Source organism: Coenobita brevimanus, chromosome 76 (genome assembly GCF_032717465.1).
Source record: "Coenobita brevimanus isolate Jiangsu-jjx chromosome 76, ASM3271746v2, whole genome shotgun sequence".
NCBI lineage: Eukaryota > Metazoa > Arthropoda > Malacostraca > Decapoda > Coenobitidae > Coenobita > Coenobita brevimanus.
The window spans coordinates 6,112,319-6,128,094 of NC_137029.1; the positions used below are offsets into that span (position 1 = coordinate 6,112,319).

Below are 15,776 nucleotides of genomic sequence, written 5' to 3' on the forward strand. Positions count from 1 at the left end.
TACCGACCTCAATGAAACAGTTGATATCATCATTTAGTCTGGTGTGTGTGTGTGTGTGTGTGTGTGTGTGTGTGTGTGTGTGTGTGTGTGTGTGTGTGTGTGTGTGTGTGTGTGTGTGTGTGTGTGTGTGTGTGTGTGTGTGTGTGTGTGTGTGTGTGTGTGTGTGTGTGTTAATAATATTCCATTGTTATCCAAGCCTGTTTCGCGGTACTGGCTGCATACAATACCGTACGTTTTAGATGATTAATGTATTGATTAGCGACGCCAAATACATAACCTATTGTGACTATGTCCACCTCTCTCTCTCTCTCTCTCTTTCTCTCTCTCTCTCTCTCTCTCTCTCTCTCTCTCTCTCTATATATATATATAGATAGATAGATAGATAGATAGATATAGATATAAATATACATATATATAAATATATATATATTGTTACGGAACAGAGAAAGATAATGTACACTTTAAGTGAGAATACTACGAGTCACTACTGTCCCGTAAAGGTCCAGGTTCAAAATGAAAGAGTTAGGTAAAATTACAAGTTAAGTTTAATGCTCAAACTAACAACAAAACATTCAGGACTCATAAGGATAATGTAATGGCAAAAACAGGTTGAATATATGGTTAACTGCAATAGCCTCTATTAACACGAAATTAGCAAGAGTAAATTTATCTAAGTCAGCCCTGTTAAAATGAGAAATACACCGGGTACTGCTCAGTTAATGCAAGATAAATTATTACAGATACAAACCGTTATCAAAAATGACATAAAACCCAACATCAATCACAAAGACCTCACTAGGCCTAAGAACCAACCTTATGCTACACAGTACAAGAAAAAATGCAACAACAGTTATACTCAAATTACACACAGCTGCTAGATGTTTGGAGATTTCTTGAGCACTCACAATAATAATAACTGTACAGGGGAGGACAGAGATGTGAACAAAATGAGGAGCAGATCTAAGTGGCAATGATGCAGAGACTGAGCTCATTATATAGGGGCCAGGAGAGCTTGATACAACTTGTAAGAAGAATGACAGCAAATGAAGCCATGGGGACAAAGAGCTGAAAATCCCGCTCTGAATAACAGAGAGAACGACTTACTCTACTATAACGGTAGAAGGGGGGGACTGAGGCAGAACACGCTCGTGATCAAACATGCAGCAACTGTGCGTTAAAATTACACAAAGGATGATGAAATCATAGGCTATGTAACACCTCCCCACAAAGAAAAAAGAAATTTACAAAGGAAATTTCTTATTACTCTAAAACAATCTGTATATGGCATTACAGAACATGCAAAAGTCCCTCCTAATGTTACAAAACATGAGATCTCCCTAGCACGTTCAGTCATAGGTACTTGCCAGCATCCCTTTAACAAATCAAACTTACTTATGTACCTAGCCTTTCCGATCTTGTCTATACAATCTTCCACACGAGGGAGAGGGTAAGTGTCTGTTTTAGTTATCTGATTAACACGCCTGTAGTCGATGCAAAGCCGCTGTGACCCACCTGGCTTAGGGACCAGAGTGACAGGAGAACTCCACTCGCTCTGTCAGGGCTCAATCATCTTGTGGTCCAACAGGTAGCCAAGCTCCTTCTGGATGAGAGGAACTTTCACTGGGTTCACACGGTAAGGAGGCAGTTTAATTGGCTTTGCGTCTCCAATCTCGACATCATGCATCAACACAGTAGTTCTTCCTGGAGTGGCACGGAACACTTGCGGGTACTCCTGCAGTAATGCCGAAAACTCCTGCCTTTCCTCGGGAGGTAGATGAGAAAGCTTAGTCTGGAGATCATTCATGATATCAGGATTCTTCCCCAAACTATCACTCAGGCTCATACTGCATGGGAGAGCTTCACTTGCAGACTCGGGTGGAACAGCTACAGTGCAGACAGGATTATTTTCGTCCCGCCTGTGATATAACTTTAGCATGTTGATGTGACATAGTTGCTTGCTCTTTCTACGATCTGGTGTGGCGATGACATAGTTGACATCACTGAGTTTCTTCTCCGCGAAATAAGGACCACTAAACTTGGCTTGAAGAGGTTGCCCATGAACTGGTAGCAGAATCAAAACCTGATCTCCTGGCTGAAAGTGGCGTAACCTGGACTTCTTATCATACCAAGTCTTCATCTTCTCCTGAGCAGCTCCTAAATTCTCTCTTGCCAACTGTAAAGCAGTGGACAGCCGTTCTTTGAACTTCATCACATACTCCAGCAGGTTGACGTCATCTTCCTCCGACATCCAGCATTCCTTGAGTAGCTTAAGGGGTCCTCTTACTTCATGGCCAAACAGTAGTTCAAAAGGTGAGAAGCCCAGTGATTCATTTGGAGATTCTCTTGCGGCAAATACAACAAATGGAAGACCTTTGTCCCAGTCTTTCTGATGTTCCAAACAGTATTTCTTGAGCATCGATTTGAGTGTTTGATGATATCTGTCCAACGCTCCTTGGGTCTGGGGATGGTAAGCTGAAGACGTGATCTGGGTGATGCCCAACTCTTTCAGAGACTGCTTGAAAACATTTGACATGAAATTACTTCCCCGGTCTGACTGTACCTCCTTGGGCAGACCAAACTTTGTGAAGAACCCTAGCATTTCCTTAACCACGTTCTTTGCTGAGATATTTCTAAGTGGAATGGCTTCAGGATAACGAGTAGCCATATCAATCAGGGTCAACACATAAGAAAATCCTGAAGAAGTCTTAGGAAGAGGGCCCACAATATCCACCAACACACGGGTGAAAGGCGCCTCAAAAGGAGGAATGGGAACTAGAGGTGCAACCTTTTCGGTCTGATTACACTTCCCCACAACTTGACAGGTGTGACAAGACTTACAATACCAGGAAACATCCCTGAAGATACCTGGCCAGTAGAAGTGTTTCAAAATGCATGCCACAGTCTTCCTCACTCCAAGGTGTCCTGCCAAACTGGAATCATGAGCCACTCTAATGATATCCTGCCTACAAACACGAAGGATGACAACTTGATGTACAACCTCCCATTCACAGTCGGCTGATGCTGTTGGGGGTCTCCACTTCCTCATAAGTACTCCTGACTTTACATAATAACAAGTAGAAGCACCGGCTGACTCTTCTTCACTGTAAGCAGAGTTAGCTAGACCTTTCAACTCAGGGTCAGCAACCTGCAACTCAACCAACTCTTGACGAGACAAATTATCAACACTAAGGGGTACTGCCTCATCTGGTGAGTGGTCCAAATTAGCAAGAAAAGTGTCAGCTAGGATAACATCATCATCATCATTATCCTCTAAATCACCAGTAACTTTAGACTTAGCCCTAGTGACAGCACATGCAGGGAACACAACAGGGACATCACAATCCTGGGTCGCAGCCACTGGCTCACTAGACAACTGAGGAGCTGGACACACTTGACTTCCACCAATATCATTTCCAAGTAAGAAAGTTACACCTGACATTGGGAGTGTCTCAACCAACCCAACCATAACGGAACCATTAACAAAACCAGACTCTAAATTCACTCTGCACAGAGGGACAGAGAAGTAATTATTCCCTACACCTTGTAAGATTACAGTTTCATCAGAGGAATTAACATTAGAGCCTAGAACACTGGTCAGCATAAGGGATTGGCAAGCACCTGTATCACGATATATTTTAACTGATTTCCTGTCATTACTGTCCAGAGGACTGACAAAACCATCAGACAGGAAATTAGCACATGAACTCTTGAGAGTGTCACCACGTTACTGCTCAAAGAGAGCTCCATCATGAGAATTTAAGTTACCCCTCAAAGCAGGTTCAGTTAACTCAGTTAAAGAATTCTGGGAACTCTTAAGAGTGGACACTAGACCAATTGACTGAATGTTTAAAGACTCCTTTTTATTCACATCACGCTGTCTCCTGAAACATCTCTCCGTAGTATGACCAAGCTTACTACAATAAGTACATTTACTTTTCTGAAATCTAGAGGTGAAGCTGGTATTTACTTCCTGAGAAACATCATCTTTATTCTCTTTCCTGTTACCTGTACTCTGAGTAGAGGCAACGTACTTACTCTCAGCTTTCCCTTTTTCTTTAGAATATCTCTTGTGAGTGAGAACATATTCATCAGCTAAAACTGCAGCATCAGACAAATTATCTATTCTTTTCTCATCAAGATATAGGCTTACATCTTTACTAATACACCTTTTGAAATCCTCCAGCAAAATCATCTGCTTAAATTTACCAAAATCAGAATCCACATTCTTAGAATTTAACCACTGCTCTAACAGATCTTCTTTGATTTTTGCATACTCAACATGGGATTGCTTATCTTGCTTGTAAGTTGTCCTAAATTTTACTCTATAGGCTTCAGGAACAAGCTCATAGGCCTTAAGAATCAAGCTCTTAACTACATCATAATTATCAGATTGATCCTGAGGCAAAGATGCATAAGTTACTTGAGCTTTACCGGTGAGAACAGTTTGAAGGAGTACTGGCCAATACTCCTTGGGCCAACTAAAACCTGTAGCTACCCTCTCAAACAACTGAAAATACTTTGTTAAATCAGATTCATTAAAAGGAGGGACAAGTTTAACATTTTTAGCCACATCAAAATCATCAGAGCAAGATGATCCAGTTCCACCTTGTTTCATGCGATACTCATGGTCTGCCTGAATCCTAGCAATTTCAACTTCTGCCTCAGCCTCTTTAGCACGTGCTTGAAATTCAGCTTCCTTCACACGAGCCTCCTGCAGGGCTAGCTGTAACTTAGCTAATTCAATCTGTGTTTGCTCATTTGGAGGAGTTACATTAAACAAGCTTTCATTAATCATGTCAACAATTTGATCTTTAGAATGATGAGAGCGAACAGCAATTCCCAATTGTTGAGCAACAAGCTTAAGTTCATTCTTTGTTCTGTTTTCCACATCACACACTGTTTGCACATTTGACAAAAAATCTTTGGCTTCATCAAGTGTAGTAATAGTAGACATCATGAATAAGTAACAGTCACAAAATATCGAGCAATATCCTTATGATAATATCCTGAATATCCTGGCAGGGTCGCCAAATTTATGTTACGGAACAGAGAAAGATAATGTACACTTTAAGTGAGAATACGAAGAGTCACTACTGTCCCGTAAAGGTCCAGGTTCAAAATAAAAGAGTTAGGTAAAATTACAAGTTAAGTTTAATGCTCAAACTAACAACAAAACATTCAGGACTCATAAGGATAATGTAATGGCAAAAACAGGTTGAATATATGGTTAACTGCAATAGCCTCTATTAACACAAAATTAGTATGAGTAAATTTATCTAAGTCAGCCCTGTTAAAATGAGAAATACACCGGGTAATGCTCAGTTAATGCAAGATAAATTATTACAGATACAAACCATTATCAAAAATGACATAAAACCCAACATCAATCACAAAGACCTCACTAGGCCTAAGAACCAACCATATGCTACACAGTACAAGAAAAAATGCAGCAACAGTTATACTCAAATTACACACAGCTGCTAGATGTTTGAAGATTTCTTGAGCACTCACAATAATAATAACTGTACAGGGGAGGACAGAGATGTGAACAAAATGAGGAGCAGATCTAAGTGGCAATGATGCAGAGACTGAGCTCATTATATAGGGGCCAGGAGAGCTTGATACAACTTGTAAGAAGGACGCGCAAATGAAGCCATGGGGACAAAGAGCTGAAAATCCCGCTCTGAATAACAGAGAGAACGACTTACTCTACTATAACGGTAGGAGGGGGGGACTGAGGCAGAACACGCTTGTGATCAAACATGCAGCAACTGTGCGTTAAAATTACACAAAGGATGATGAAATCATAGGCTATGTAACAATATATACAGTATATATGAGCAATGCATCTCACGAATAGATAGTCTGATCTGAATACAAAGTGACATATCCACTGCGTGTGGGTCATGGAATAAATTGACTGGATATTGAGGATAAGGTCAATGTTCAGGGAGCGCCGTTATCTCATGATTACGTGATATGTTGGATATAAGAGAGAAACAGGTTAGAGCTTGAATTCTTTATTTTCTTTAATGATTCGGGCTACACAGAACCCATCTTCAGAGTTTGAACAAGATGTGACAGAGCCGAGACATTTATAACTCTGGAAATTCCCTTCCCCTTGGCTCTATTACTCCTGTTCAAACTCTCTGAGGATGGGTTCTGTGTAGACCTAAACGAAGTTCAAGCTCTAACATATGTCTTTCTCCCACCCACCATTTTCAATTGTCGCAAGGGATCCCCTACAGTACCTGATCAGTTCTGGATCAAGCTTGAAATTTTCAATGCGTGTAGGGATGGGAAAAATCGATTTAATTTTAACATATATTTATCGAAGGTCAACGTCCTAGATCACGGTCAAACTTCGGCCATGCCGTTGCTGCACCCTCTGACACTTCTGATTTAGCTATCCACAAGTATCTTTGCTTGTTGCGCTTGCTTTGCTGAGGACACAGATGTGACTTACTGTTGTTGAAGTACTGCTGGAGCGTCTTACTGTTGCTGAAGTACTGCTGGAATGACTTACTGTTGCTGAAGTGACATGATGTTGTTGAAGTACTGCTAAAGTTACTTACTGTTGTTGCAGTACTGTTGAAGGCCGCACTGTGCGCAGCGGTGAGGGTTGGCCTGGCCGCAGTGGCAGGCAGCGCGAGCTAGGCAGCAGGCGCACTGGAGGGGCTGGGCGGCGGGTTGGTGGGAACATGCACATCCACTGCCAGACACCGTCCACAGGTCAACCTGGTCTGGGGGAGGTAGATACCATATTAACCTCTTCACTTGATGAAGGACAGGGACGCCTTCATGCAGTGGCACCGATATAACCGGGGGGCACAACTGTATGGTTTTACAGACGTCCCTCAACTACTTTCTTATACCCCCCAAAATGGAAGATCGTGGACTGCAGAGGTAAAGTTTAGACTTGCAGTCCACTGGGTTCATATTTCAGATGAATCTGGGGCTACAGTTACTAATACCCCTTCACTCCCAGGACTAATTTTTCAGCTGGGGTGGGGGTGGGGGGGCATCTTGCAGTGGTGATAATGAATTCTGTATCTAAGCTTTCCAGTTCGAAGACTTTATCCTTTGGTGATTAAAATCGTCTGGAATTAACAAATACTTCACCGAATAAAAGTTTACTTGCACACATGCATACGACCTAGTTAGCTTATTCAGTTCTTTCAGACGGTGACTTACTCTTTGCTTATTCTTGCTGCCTCCAGACGTTTACTTTAGTTTAGGAGATACTTTTGTAGCTTTAATGATAAGATATATGCTTATTATAACCTCTGCATTTCACTCTTGTCTTAGAGTGAGGGACACAGATCATTATTCAGAGATAGTTCACTTTAAATCTTCTCCTTGTAAATGCCTGGGCTGAATAGGCTGGTCCCAACTCCCTATGCAACTGATGGAGCAATGAAAGACTGGACGATGGATAAATTTATAGATAGGTGGAAGGATTTCTTGGTGGGTCTCTTAATCTGAATGTAATCGTCTGAAGGTAGAAAGAACAAATATGAAATACATCTGACTTGAAATTAAAGGGGATGACAATAATGTACAGTACATCCAATCCAAAGATTCTTAAAGGGTGGAATCCTGATTCAGAGGGAAGCTAATTAATCTTCTGAAGCGCTGAATCGGATATTGCACTAAATTCAGGTTGGCTCTTTTTGAAAGCAACATCAAAACCTGCAAAAAGAAAGGACAAGAATGTGGACATTCCTTGTCAATATTAAATCTAATGCTGTGTGTGGACCCCCAGGGGCGCTTGCCATCGGTTACTCCCCACTCCCTCTCTTTTTTTGTTGTTGGGTAAACTATTATTTAGAGGAAGTCCACTGGCACGGGCAGTTAATATTTATTGGACGCAGCTTTCGTTCTGTGAGCTGTACTTTTGCCTTCGTGGTGTACTGTCATGGAGGCCGACTGGTTAGCATTGCCATTTACTAGGCTGCCAGCCCATTTGCGCCACGGTTCGACTTCTGGTGCGGCCATATGGAGCCACTCGACTCAGTTGGTACCTACACATAACAGCTGTGTTTAGGATATGCATGACAGTATATCAGTAGGCCACTCTGTGACTAGTGCTATACCTCGAATGTCTCCTTGTCTGATCACATACGAGTATATCCTTTTAATTAAACACTCAAGTGTCTTCACAAATACTTATATCAGTTCCTGCGTCATTAGAGAGTGAGAAGCTTTTCTTGAAACCGAAACAACTGACTTCCAATTCAAAGTGCGGTCCAGTGATAATTCAGTGTTCTGGTATGAGTGACGCTTCGTGGCATAGGATTTAAGGAAAATGGAGATGGAGCAAGGATGTCGGGTCAACTGCTATCCAGTAACCTGCTATTAATTTTTTTCTTGCTACTTTCAAATAATTTCATTAAACTTTGGAAGGATATCGGCTACTAAATAGGTTACTGAAGGATATCTTTAACCCCTCCGTTATAAGAAGTCTCCCCTAAGCTGTCTGTTATCGTCTGGAGATGGCAAGTATGTTACAGAAATTAGTTTACCGGATTCGCGGGCTAAAGCGAAGATGTGAAGCGATGACGGGGGGACGGCCATTGGAAGTGAGGGCTAATGAACTCAGCAGTGGGACCCAGGCTGCCTCAGACCACAACAGCCGATCAGTCGGGGCCGAGGCCGGTAATTAATTGGCTAGTTAAGGCTGGTGGCTCAGGGCGAAACGAAATATGGTTTGTTTGGTTGGTTGACCATTAGGGGATATCTCTGAGGGGCTTTGCAAAACATCCTCTTAACATGCTGGTGAGCCGATATTTCCCATAATGATCACACTGAACATTTTTTTTTCTCTTTTTCTAGTGCTGTCATCCTTGAGAGACTGAACATGAGATTCTTTATGCTCCTACAGTAGTAGGAAATGGATATTGTTCATGGACTTTGCACAGAATATGTTACTATTTAATTTAATCATCTCTGAAAGGTTAAAAGTTGAGTTCCTTGTCCTCTCATAATACATGAAAATCAACACTGCCAAGAAGATAAAAAGGAACACATATTTTTCTGCTCTATCTTCAGGACGAGTAAAAATAATCCCTTTTTAAAAAAAAGAAATACTCAGCGCGCGCACGCACGCACGCACACACACACACACACACACACACACACACACACACACACACACACACACACACACACACACACACACACACACACACACACACACACACACACACACACACACACACACACACACACACACACACACACACACACACACTCAGAAATACGAATCCAAAATACTTTAAACTTCCCAGAACGTAGAGGGGGAAACAGGGGCGAGGGAAGACTAATATGAAGCTCTCGGGATTCAATCAGGTTAGGAAGACTTTACTGTATTTCTGAGAAGGGAGGCTAGGACTGGAACTGAGGCACCCTATGTCAGGAGAGAGTAGCAATATTACATTTGGGAGAATAAGCTTAGTCTTTCACTCAGTGGCAGTAAGTGACAGGATGAGGGAAGTGGATGGCGAGGGCTGGGTTGGGAGGGGAGTGATGAGTAGGAGATGAACTATGTGGTGGTGAGATGTGTGATGTAAAATGTGTGGAGTGTGTCAGCGAGTGGCGAGAGGTGTGTAGTGAAAGCTGTGTGGTGTGTAGTGAGTGGCGGGTGGAGGGTGGTGTGAATATGTGGAAGTGGTGAGTCGAGTGTGGTGTGTAGTGGGTTGTGAGTGGAGGGAGGTGTGAGTGGTGTGTGGTGAGTGGTGTGGTGTGGTGTGGTGTGTGGTGAGTGGTGTGGTGTGGTGTGTGGTGAATGGTATATGGTGTGTAGTGAGTGGTGTGTGGTGTGGTCAGTGATGTGTTGTAAATAGTACATGGTGTGTAGTGAGAGACGAGTGGTGTATAGCGTGTGGTGAGTGATTTGTGGTGTGTTGTATTTGGTGAATGGTGTGTGATGAGTGGCAGGTGGCGAGTGGTGTAAGGAAAGTGGTGTGTTGTGAGTGGAGGGAGGTAGATGAAGGGAGATAAATGGTGTGTGTTGTGTTGTGAGAAATGTGTGGAGGGTAATGTGTGGTGTGTGGTTAGGGAAGGTGGTGAATGGTGTGGTGTCTGGTGTGTACTGTGTGGTGAGTACAGGGTAGGGTGTGCTGGGTATTCAATGAAGGATGATGAGTGAGAGATAAATGGCAATACGAGTGGGGGATTGTGAATGACGGATCGAGAAATTATTACCAAACAGATGAATTGGCAAATCAGTGGTGAACGATAGTGAAATGAATAACAGACAATAAAGGAGAAAAGAGAGAACAAGGAAATAGATGATAAGTGAAGAGAGTGGGAAATGAAAGGGGTAATGAACTGTCAGTGAATGATGAATGGTGAAGGCTGCCTAAATTGGAGAGATGGGCCCCTTTATTGATTGTGCATTTTCATAAAGCGAATAAAATCGTCTTGCGTTTTTTTTTTTTATATACCTTGGGCTAAAATTGCCATCTCTCCATCTTGAAATCGGAGTTGCTACTAGAGAATAAACACTAGAATATGATACTAGTCACGAGGAAGTGCTATGGAATAGATGTGGAAACGTAATATTGTCTTTCTGTGCCGCTATGCCACGTGAAATGAGTTGCAAAAAGACGAAAATCTGGACCAAGTTAAGGTGAAAAATAGCACACCTGGATTAATTACTGAGTTCATAATTCACGACGAAAATGTGAAGCAACATATTCTCTCTCTCTCTCTCTCTCTCTCTCTCTCTCTCTCTCTCTCTCTCTCTCTCTCTCATTTCTTCAGTAAGATAACGATTTTATTCTTTTTTGTCTTTACGACAGCCAAACGAGCTTATTAAGCTTGACAGTGGCCTTCTTTGTTGCAGGGTCAACCACTTCACATCGATGATGTATTATTCACTGTATTCCTGCCACATTTAGAAAACTATATTCAGCTTAGAAAAGACTTTTCGGAATGGGAGGCTTAAATTTAGAATTCATTAATAATTCCTCCACTTCCTGACGTCTCTCCCAAGTTGTATGAGGTTGTCTGCAGGTAACAAGTCCATTCATCCAACCATTATCCAATCATTTTTTGCTCCATCAGGGGCGCAGAAGACCGTGGGTAGGCTACTCAATCTCTATGGCAAGGGTGATTCACCCACTCACCCTTGAGCTGCATCTAGTAAGCAAGAAACCCATCCATCCCTCATGCAGATGGAAATCCTTAGAGGTTCCATTCAGTTGGAGTGCAGCTCTTTAGCTCATTATACCACCAAGCTTCATTCAGGTATATGGTTACTGCCGGGTAATAAAAACAAATTAAAAAAGTATGCCCTCGCACTTAGCAGGTTAGACGGCGCAACTACTGAATCATCACGGACGCCTTCAATACGGTGGCGCCATTTTTTATTATATTCCTGTTGCTGTTAGGCGACTTACTCTGTCCTCAGTAAGGCAGGAGTTAATGACGACTGAACTTAACCCCTCCAGTTCATATATTATCTTAAGAGCTGAAGAAAATCGTCTACTGCGGGAATATTATGAAAATGACGTCCTTAAGCTGAACATTAACACCTTTCGTACGAGAGGTTCTTCCTAACTATAGACTATTTATTATAACCTAACGAAGATTCCCAACCCCTTCCAGCTCAGTTGGTGGTCAAGTGTAGACAGATTGGAGGGTTGATTTGACTACTTGCTAAAAAAACTCATTCCAACAGCATAACAAATCCTCATCAAATCACGCAACCACGACATAATATTCAGCTTGTGATTGTGACTCCGTTCCATCAGGTGAACTCAAACTGATTTTAAATAATCTTAATGCAGTCAACATGAATTATAAAAAAGGCGTCGTAGGAGAGATGATGTTACAGATTATGCTGTGGTAGGGTTGTCAGAAAAAAAGGAGAGAGAGAGAGAGAGAGAGAGAGAGAAGGAGCAGCCATACAGAGCAACACCCACGCTCTACAAATGGTCTGACCTTGCTCTGTGACCTTAACCCTGATCTATTGTTATCAAAATCAACACCTTCTTCTATTTCAGCTTATTTTTCTTACCTCCAGACGATTTTATTCAGCTATATCTAACCCCACAAAATCAACAATCCCTCCTAAGACAGTAAATCATCTGGCCGTAGCATGAGAACACAAGAAGAGATTATCGTACTGAAGGGGTTAGGAAGAAGAGTAGGAGGAGACCTGTTGGTAAAATTCCTACTCTGGTGCCTTCCTGCTCCTTTTTCTGTGTCCCTCCCACCTCATATATTACTTGAAAATAAGGCTTGGGTGATGGATGACGATAACGATGATGGATGCTGGTAAAATGAAAATGGTAGGGAAAAAAATAAAATAGAAAGCGATGAGTAAAAGGAATTTCCAGTTTTCATTGCCTTACGTATGCCGGTAATTTGTTTACCACTTCACTATGATGACGTGGGGCTGGAGGGAGAGAGAGAGAGAGAGAGAGAGAGAGAGAGAGAGAGAGAGAGAGAGAGGAGAGAGAGAGAGAGAGAGAGAGAGAGAGAGAGGGGGGGGCCTTCATGTGGTGGCACAAGTAGAACGAGTAGGCTCAACTGCTTGGTGATACAAACGTCTCTCAACTACTTCCTTATCCCCCGACTGGAAGATGGTGGACTACAGGAGGTCAACTTAATCCAGCAGTCCACCAAGTTCAAGTTTCAGCCGGGGCACACAAAACAACAAAAACAACAATAACATCTATTTCATTTTTTCCTGCAAGAACAAAAACAATAATAATAACAACAATAACAAAAACAACGATGACTTTTTACATTTTTCCTGCTAGAACAAAAAACAATAACAATAACAACAATAACAAAAACAACGATGACGTCATTTTCTCATTCTTCCGGCTAGAACAAAAATAACAATAACAAAAACAATAACGATGACCCTTTTTTCTTCCGGCTAGAGCAACAATAATAATAACAATAACAAAAACAACATTGATGGCTTCTTTTTTCTTCATTTTCTTCCTGCCACCCCAGACATCTTATTTTTTTTTAGAAGGAAGGTCTTTTGATAGTGACCGGGTTAGTTAAGATTCCGTCGAACCACTCCAGTTAGAAAAGCCTTCCATGACTTGAATAAAATCGTCTGGTGGTAGCAACAATATAAGGACCAAGGAAAGAAAAGGTAAATAGATGAGGGACCATATGGGGTTTCTCTCAAGAGGCGTTCTATATGAGGTTTCGCTGCAGTGAAGGACCTTGTGTGTGAAAATCCTTTAGAGGTTACAGTGAAGTACAATATAGGATTTCGATAGAGTGAACAAAAAGGGAGTTAAAATGAAGTACCAAGAGGGGCTTCGGTTGTGTGAGTTACAAGTGAAAATCCTTAGGGAATTACAGTGAAATATCATACGAGGCTTCGCTTGAATGAAGAAAAGGCTAGTTAAAACGAAGTAACGTTTAGGGTATCGCTAACCTGAAAGACTTTGGGTGTAAAAATCCTTATCGTGACTGACAGGACCCAGAGACCTCACTGTCCTAAAAATAACGCACGAGAACTGAATGGATAAAGCGTAATTATCCTATGAAATTATCTCAGCTTTTTATGTCATGATACATTATGAAGGTATTTTATATGCATCACGGCCACTTTCACCAGCTTAGAATTGCGAGAGTATTTTTGGAGCGTGCAACTAAATGATTTATGGAGCGAGTCGAGGATAATCCCATATCTGTATAATCCCCGTTATAATCTCGAACTTGTCTGCGCATCAAGGCTTGAGGGAAAATTTAATATCTCATTATGTTCATGGATTTTATGTATTCTTATGGATGAAGCATGATATGACTAACGAGTGGTGTGTGTGTGTGTGTGTGTGTATCTCTCTCTCTCTCTCTCTCTCTCTCTCTCTCTCTCTCTCTCTGTATATATATATATATATATATATATATATATATATATATACCGTATGTGTATTTTCAAAGGAAAAAGGGAAATCTAAAATGGACAACACACACACACACACACACACACACACACACACACACACACACACACACACACACGTCTACTGTATTGTTATCTGTTACGCAAGCGATTTTACACTCGAACTAGGAAGCTGGATTACGAAAGTTCCAACATGAGGCACGAGACCCTTCGCATATGAGCACATGAACGCTAATGCTAACTACTTACATCGTGCTCTCTTGGGGCTATCTCATTCAGCCCCGATGGAATGGTATTATGGCGATTTTTAATGATGTGTCGGAGAGTCCCATTGAGAAGCAGGGAGACTATTTAAACATAATTCGGATTTCCGGTATGTCCTCTGAAACAGCCGGGGCTTTAGCTCACGTCCATGCATGCTATCAGCGGTCCAATCCTCTGTCTGAAATTCTGTGCAAGTGTACTTTTGCAACACGATTAATTACCTCACTCAGTCTCATTATGTTTGAATATTAATGCTGAAGTTTTCTAGCATAGTTGTGCTTCCTGTATGGTTCTGGCAGTAAATGTTTGCCAGAATTGTGCAAGGCATACGAGTGATACAGTGTGCGATGTAGCTTCTCATCAAAGTAGTGTGCCATTTGCACTGTTCAGTATTTTCCAGTTAATAATTATTTATCTATCTATCTACTGTATCTATCTGTTTATCTGGCCGTTTGTCTGTCTGTTTATGTCAATGTATACATACGTATACTCACACACATATATGCAGGTATATATACATGTATACAGACATATGCATAACTGTATAATCTATACACACACACACACATACATACTTACATAAATATCTCATGTGTGTGCAACTGTGTGTAGAAATTTTCCCGGCGCACACCGACTGCGGTGAATATTCACACTTGAAGAGTTGTCATTTTTTATGTCATCCGTCTCCCTTTCAGAGATCCAGTATTTGTGGAGCGAGAGCCGGGTTTTAACCAAAGTCTGCCTTCTTTTCTGAAAGATGTGAGGAATCGTAGTAAATGCATTTCATGTCGCCTCTTGCATTTTACGTTTGTGAAAGGTTGACAAGAATGATAACGGGGGAAGCAACTCTTTACAATGTCACGTATGAAAACATGATATAGAATCAAACCCTTAAAGTTGCCTGTTTCATACACTCCGTATTACAAGACGTGTAAAAATAGAGTGCAGCTTACGGAACAAGGTATGTGGTGGAAGAGCTGAGCATGACCTCGGAGCTAGAAACTGATGAAAGGGAAATTATTTCTTGTATAGAAAATATTCTTCTACGGGGAGAGATATTATTTGAAGGAACAACAGTATTTATTACCAATTACACTTCCACGACCTTTCGATCGATAGTCAACAGCATCGCTTTATATTCAGCCAATTTCTCTCATCAGCACAAGACCAATGAACCTTTCAATATGACGACATACAGCACAGCTGGCCACACTCGAAACTGGGACAGTGTCTGTGTGAAGTGGAGGTCTAGCTACAATTTCCAGCATTCATGCATCACAGTTATCTGGTCATTTCAACTAATATTTGACACCTACGTTCACTGATGTCAGTGTCACCAACAAGCATGTGATTATGTCAGGGTTGTCAAGTATACCTAATGCTAAATTTCCGCAACACATTGATGCAGTCCCCGGTTCATATGTTACCACCTGTACTTTTACTCCTGCAATCCAATGTGTATTTCATATTTTCCATCTTCGGATCCCCAGACGATTTTATTCAGCTTGTAAGTGGCTTCTCAGACTGGAGAGGTTAATTATAGCCTTCATTAACCCTATCACTACAGATCTACACTGATCCCTTGAATTCCGAGGCGAGTTCTCTTGGTTTCCTCTTGCTACCTCCA

At 41.6% G+C, this 15,776-nt stretch overlaps 1 protein-coding gene across 1 annotated transcript in view; it reads right to left on the reverse strand.

The window, feature by feature from the left end:
- Window positions 1–7,998, reverse strand: part of LOC145408266 (uncharacterized) — a 194,090-nt gene extending 186,092 nt beyond the window's left edge. Inside the window, exons 1-2 of the mRNA XM_080279034.1 lie at window positions 7,896–7,998; window positions 6,576–6,743 (exon numbers count right to left, since the gene is read on the reverse strand). Coding sequence (XP_080135160.1) covers window positions 6,576–6,743; window positions 7,896–7,998 — 271 coding nt within the window. The remainder of the gene's footprint in view (window positions 1–6,575; window positions 6,744–7,895) is intronic.
- Window positions 7,999–15,776: the final 7,778 nt, after the last annotated feature.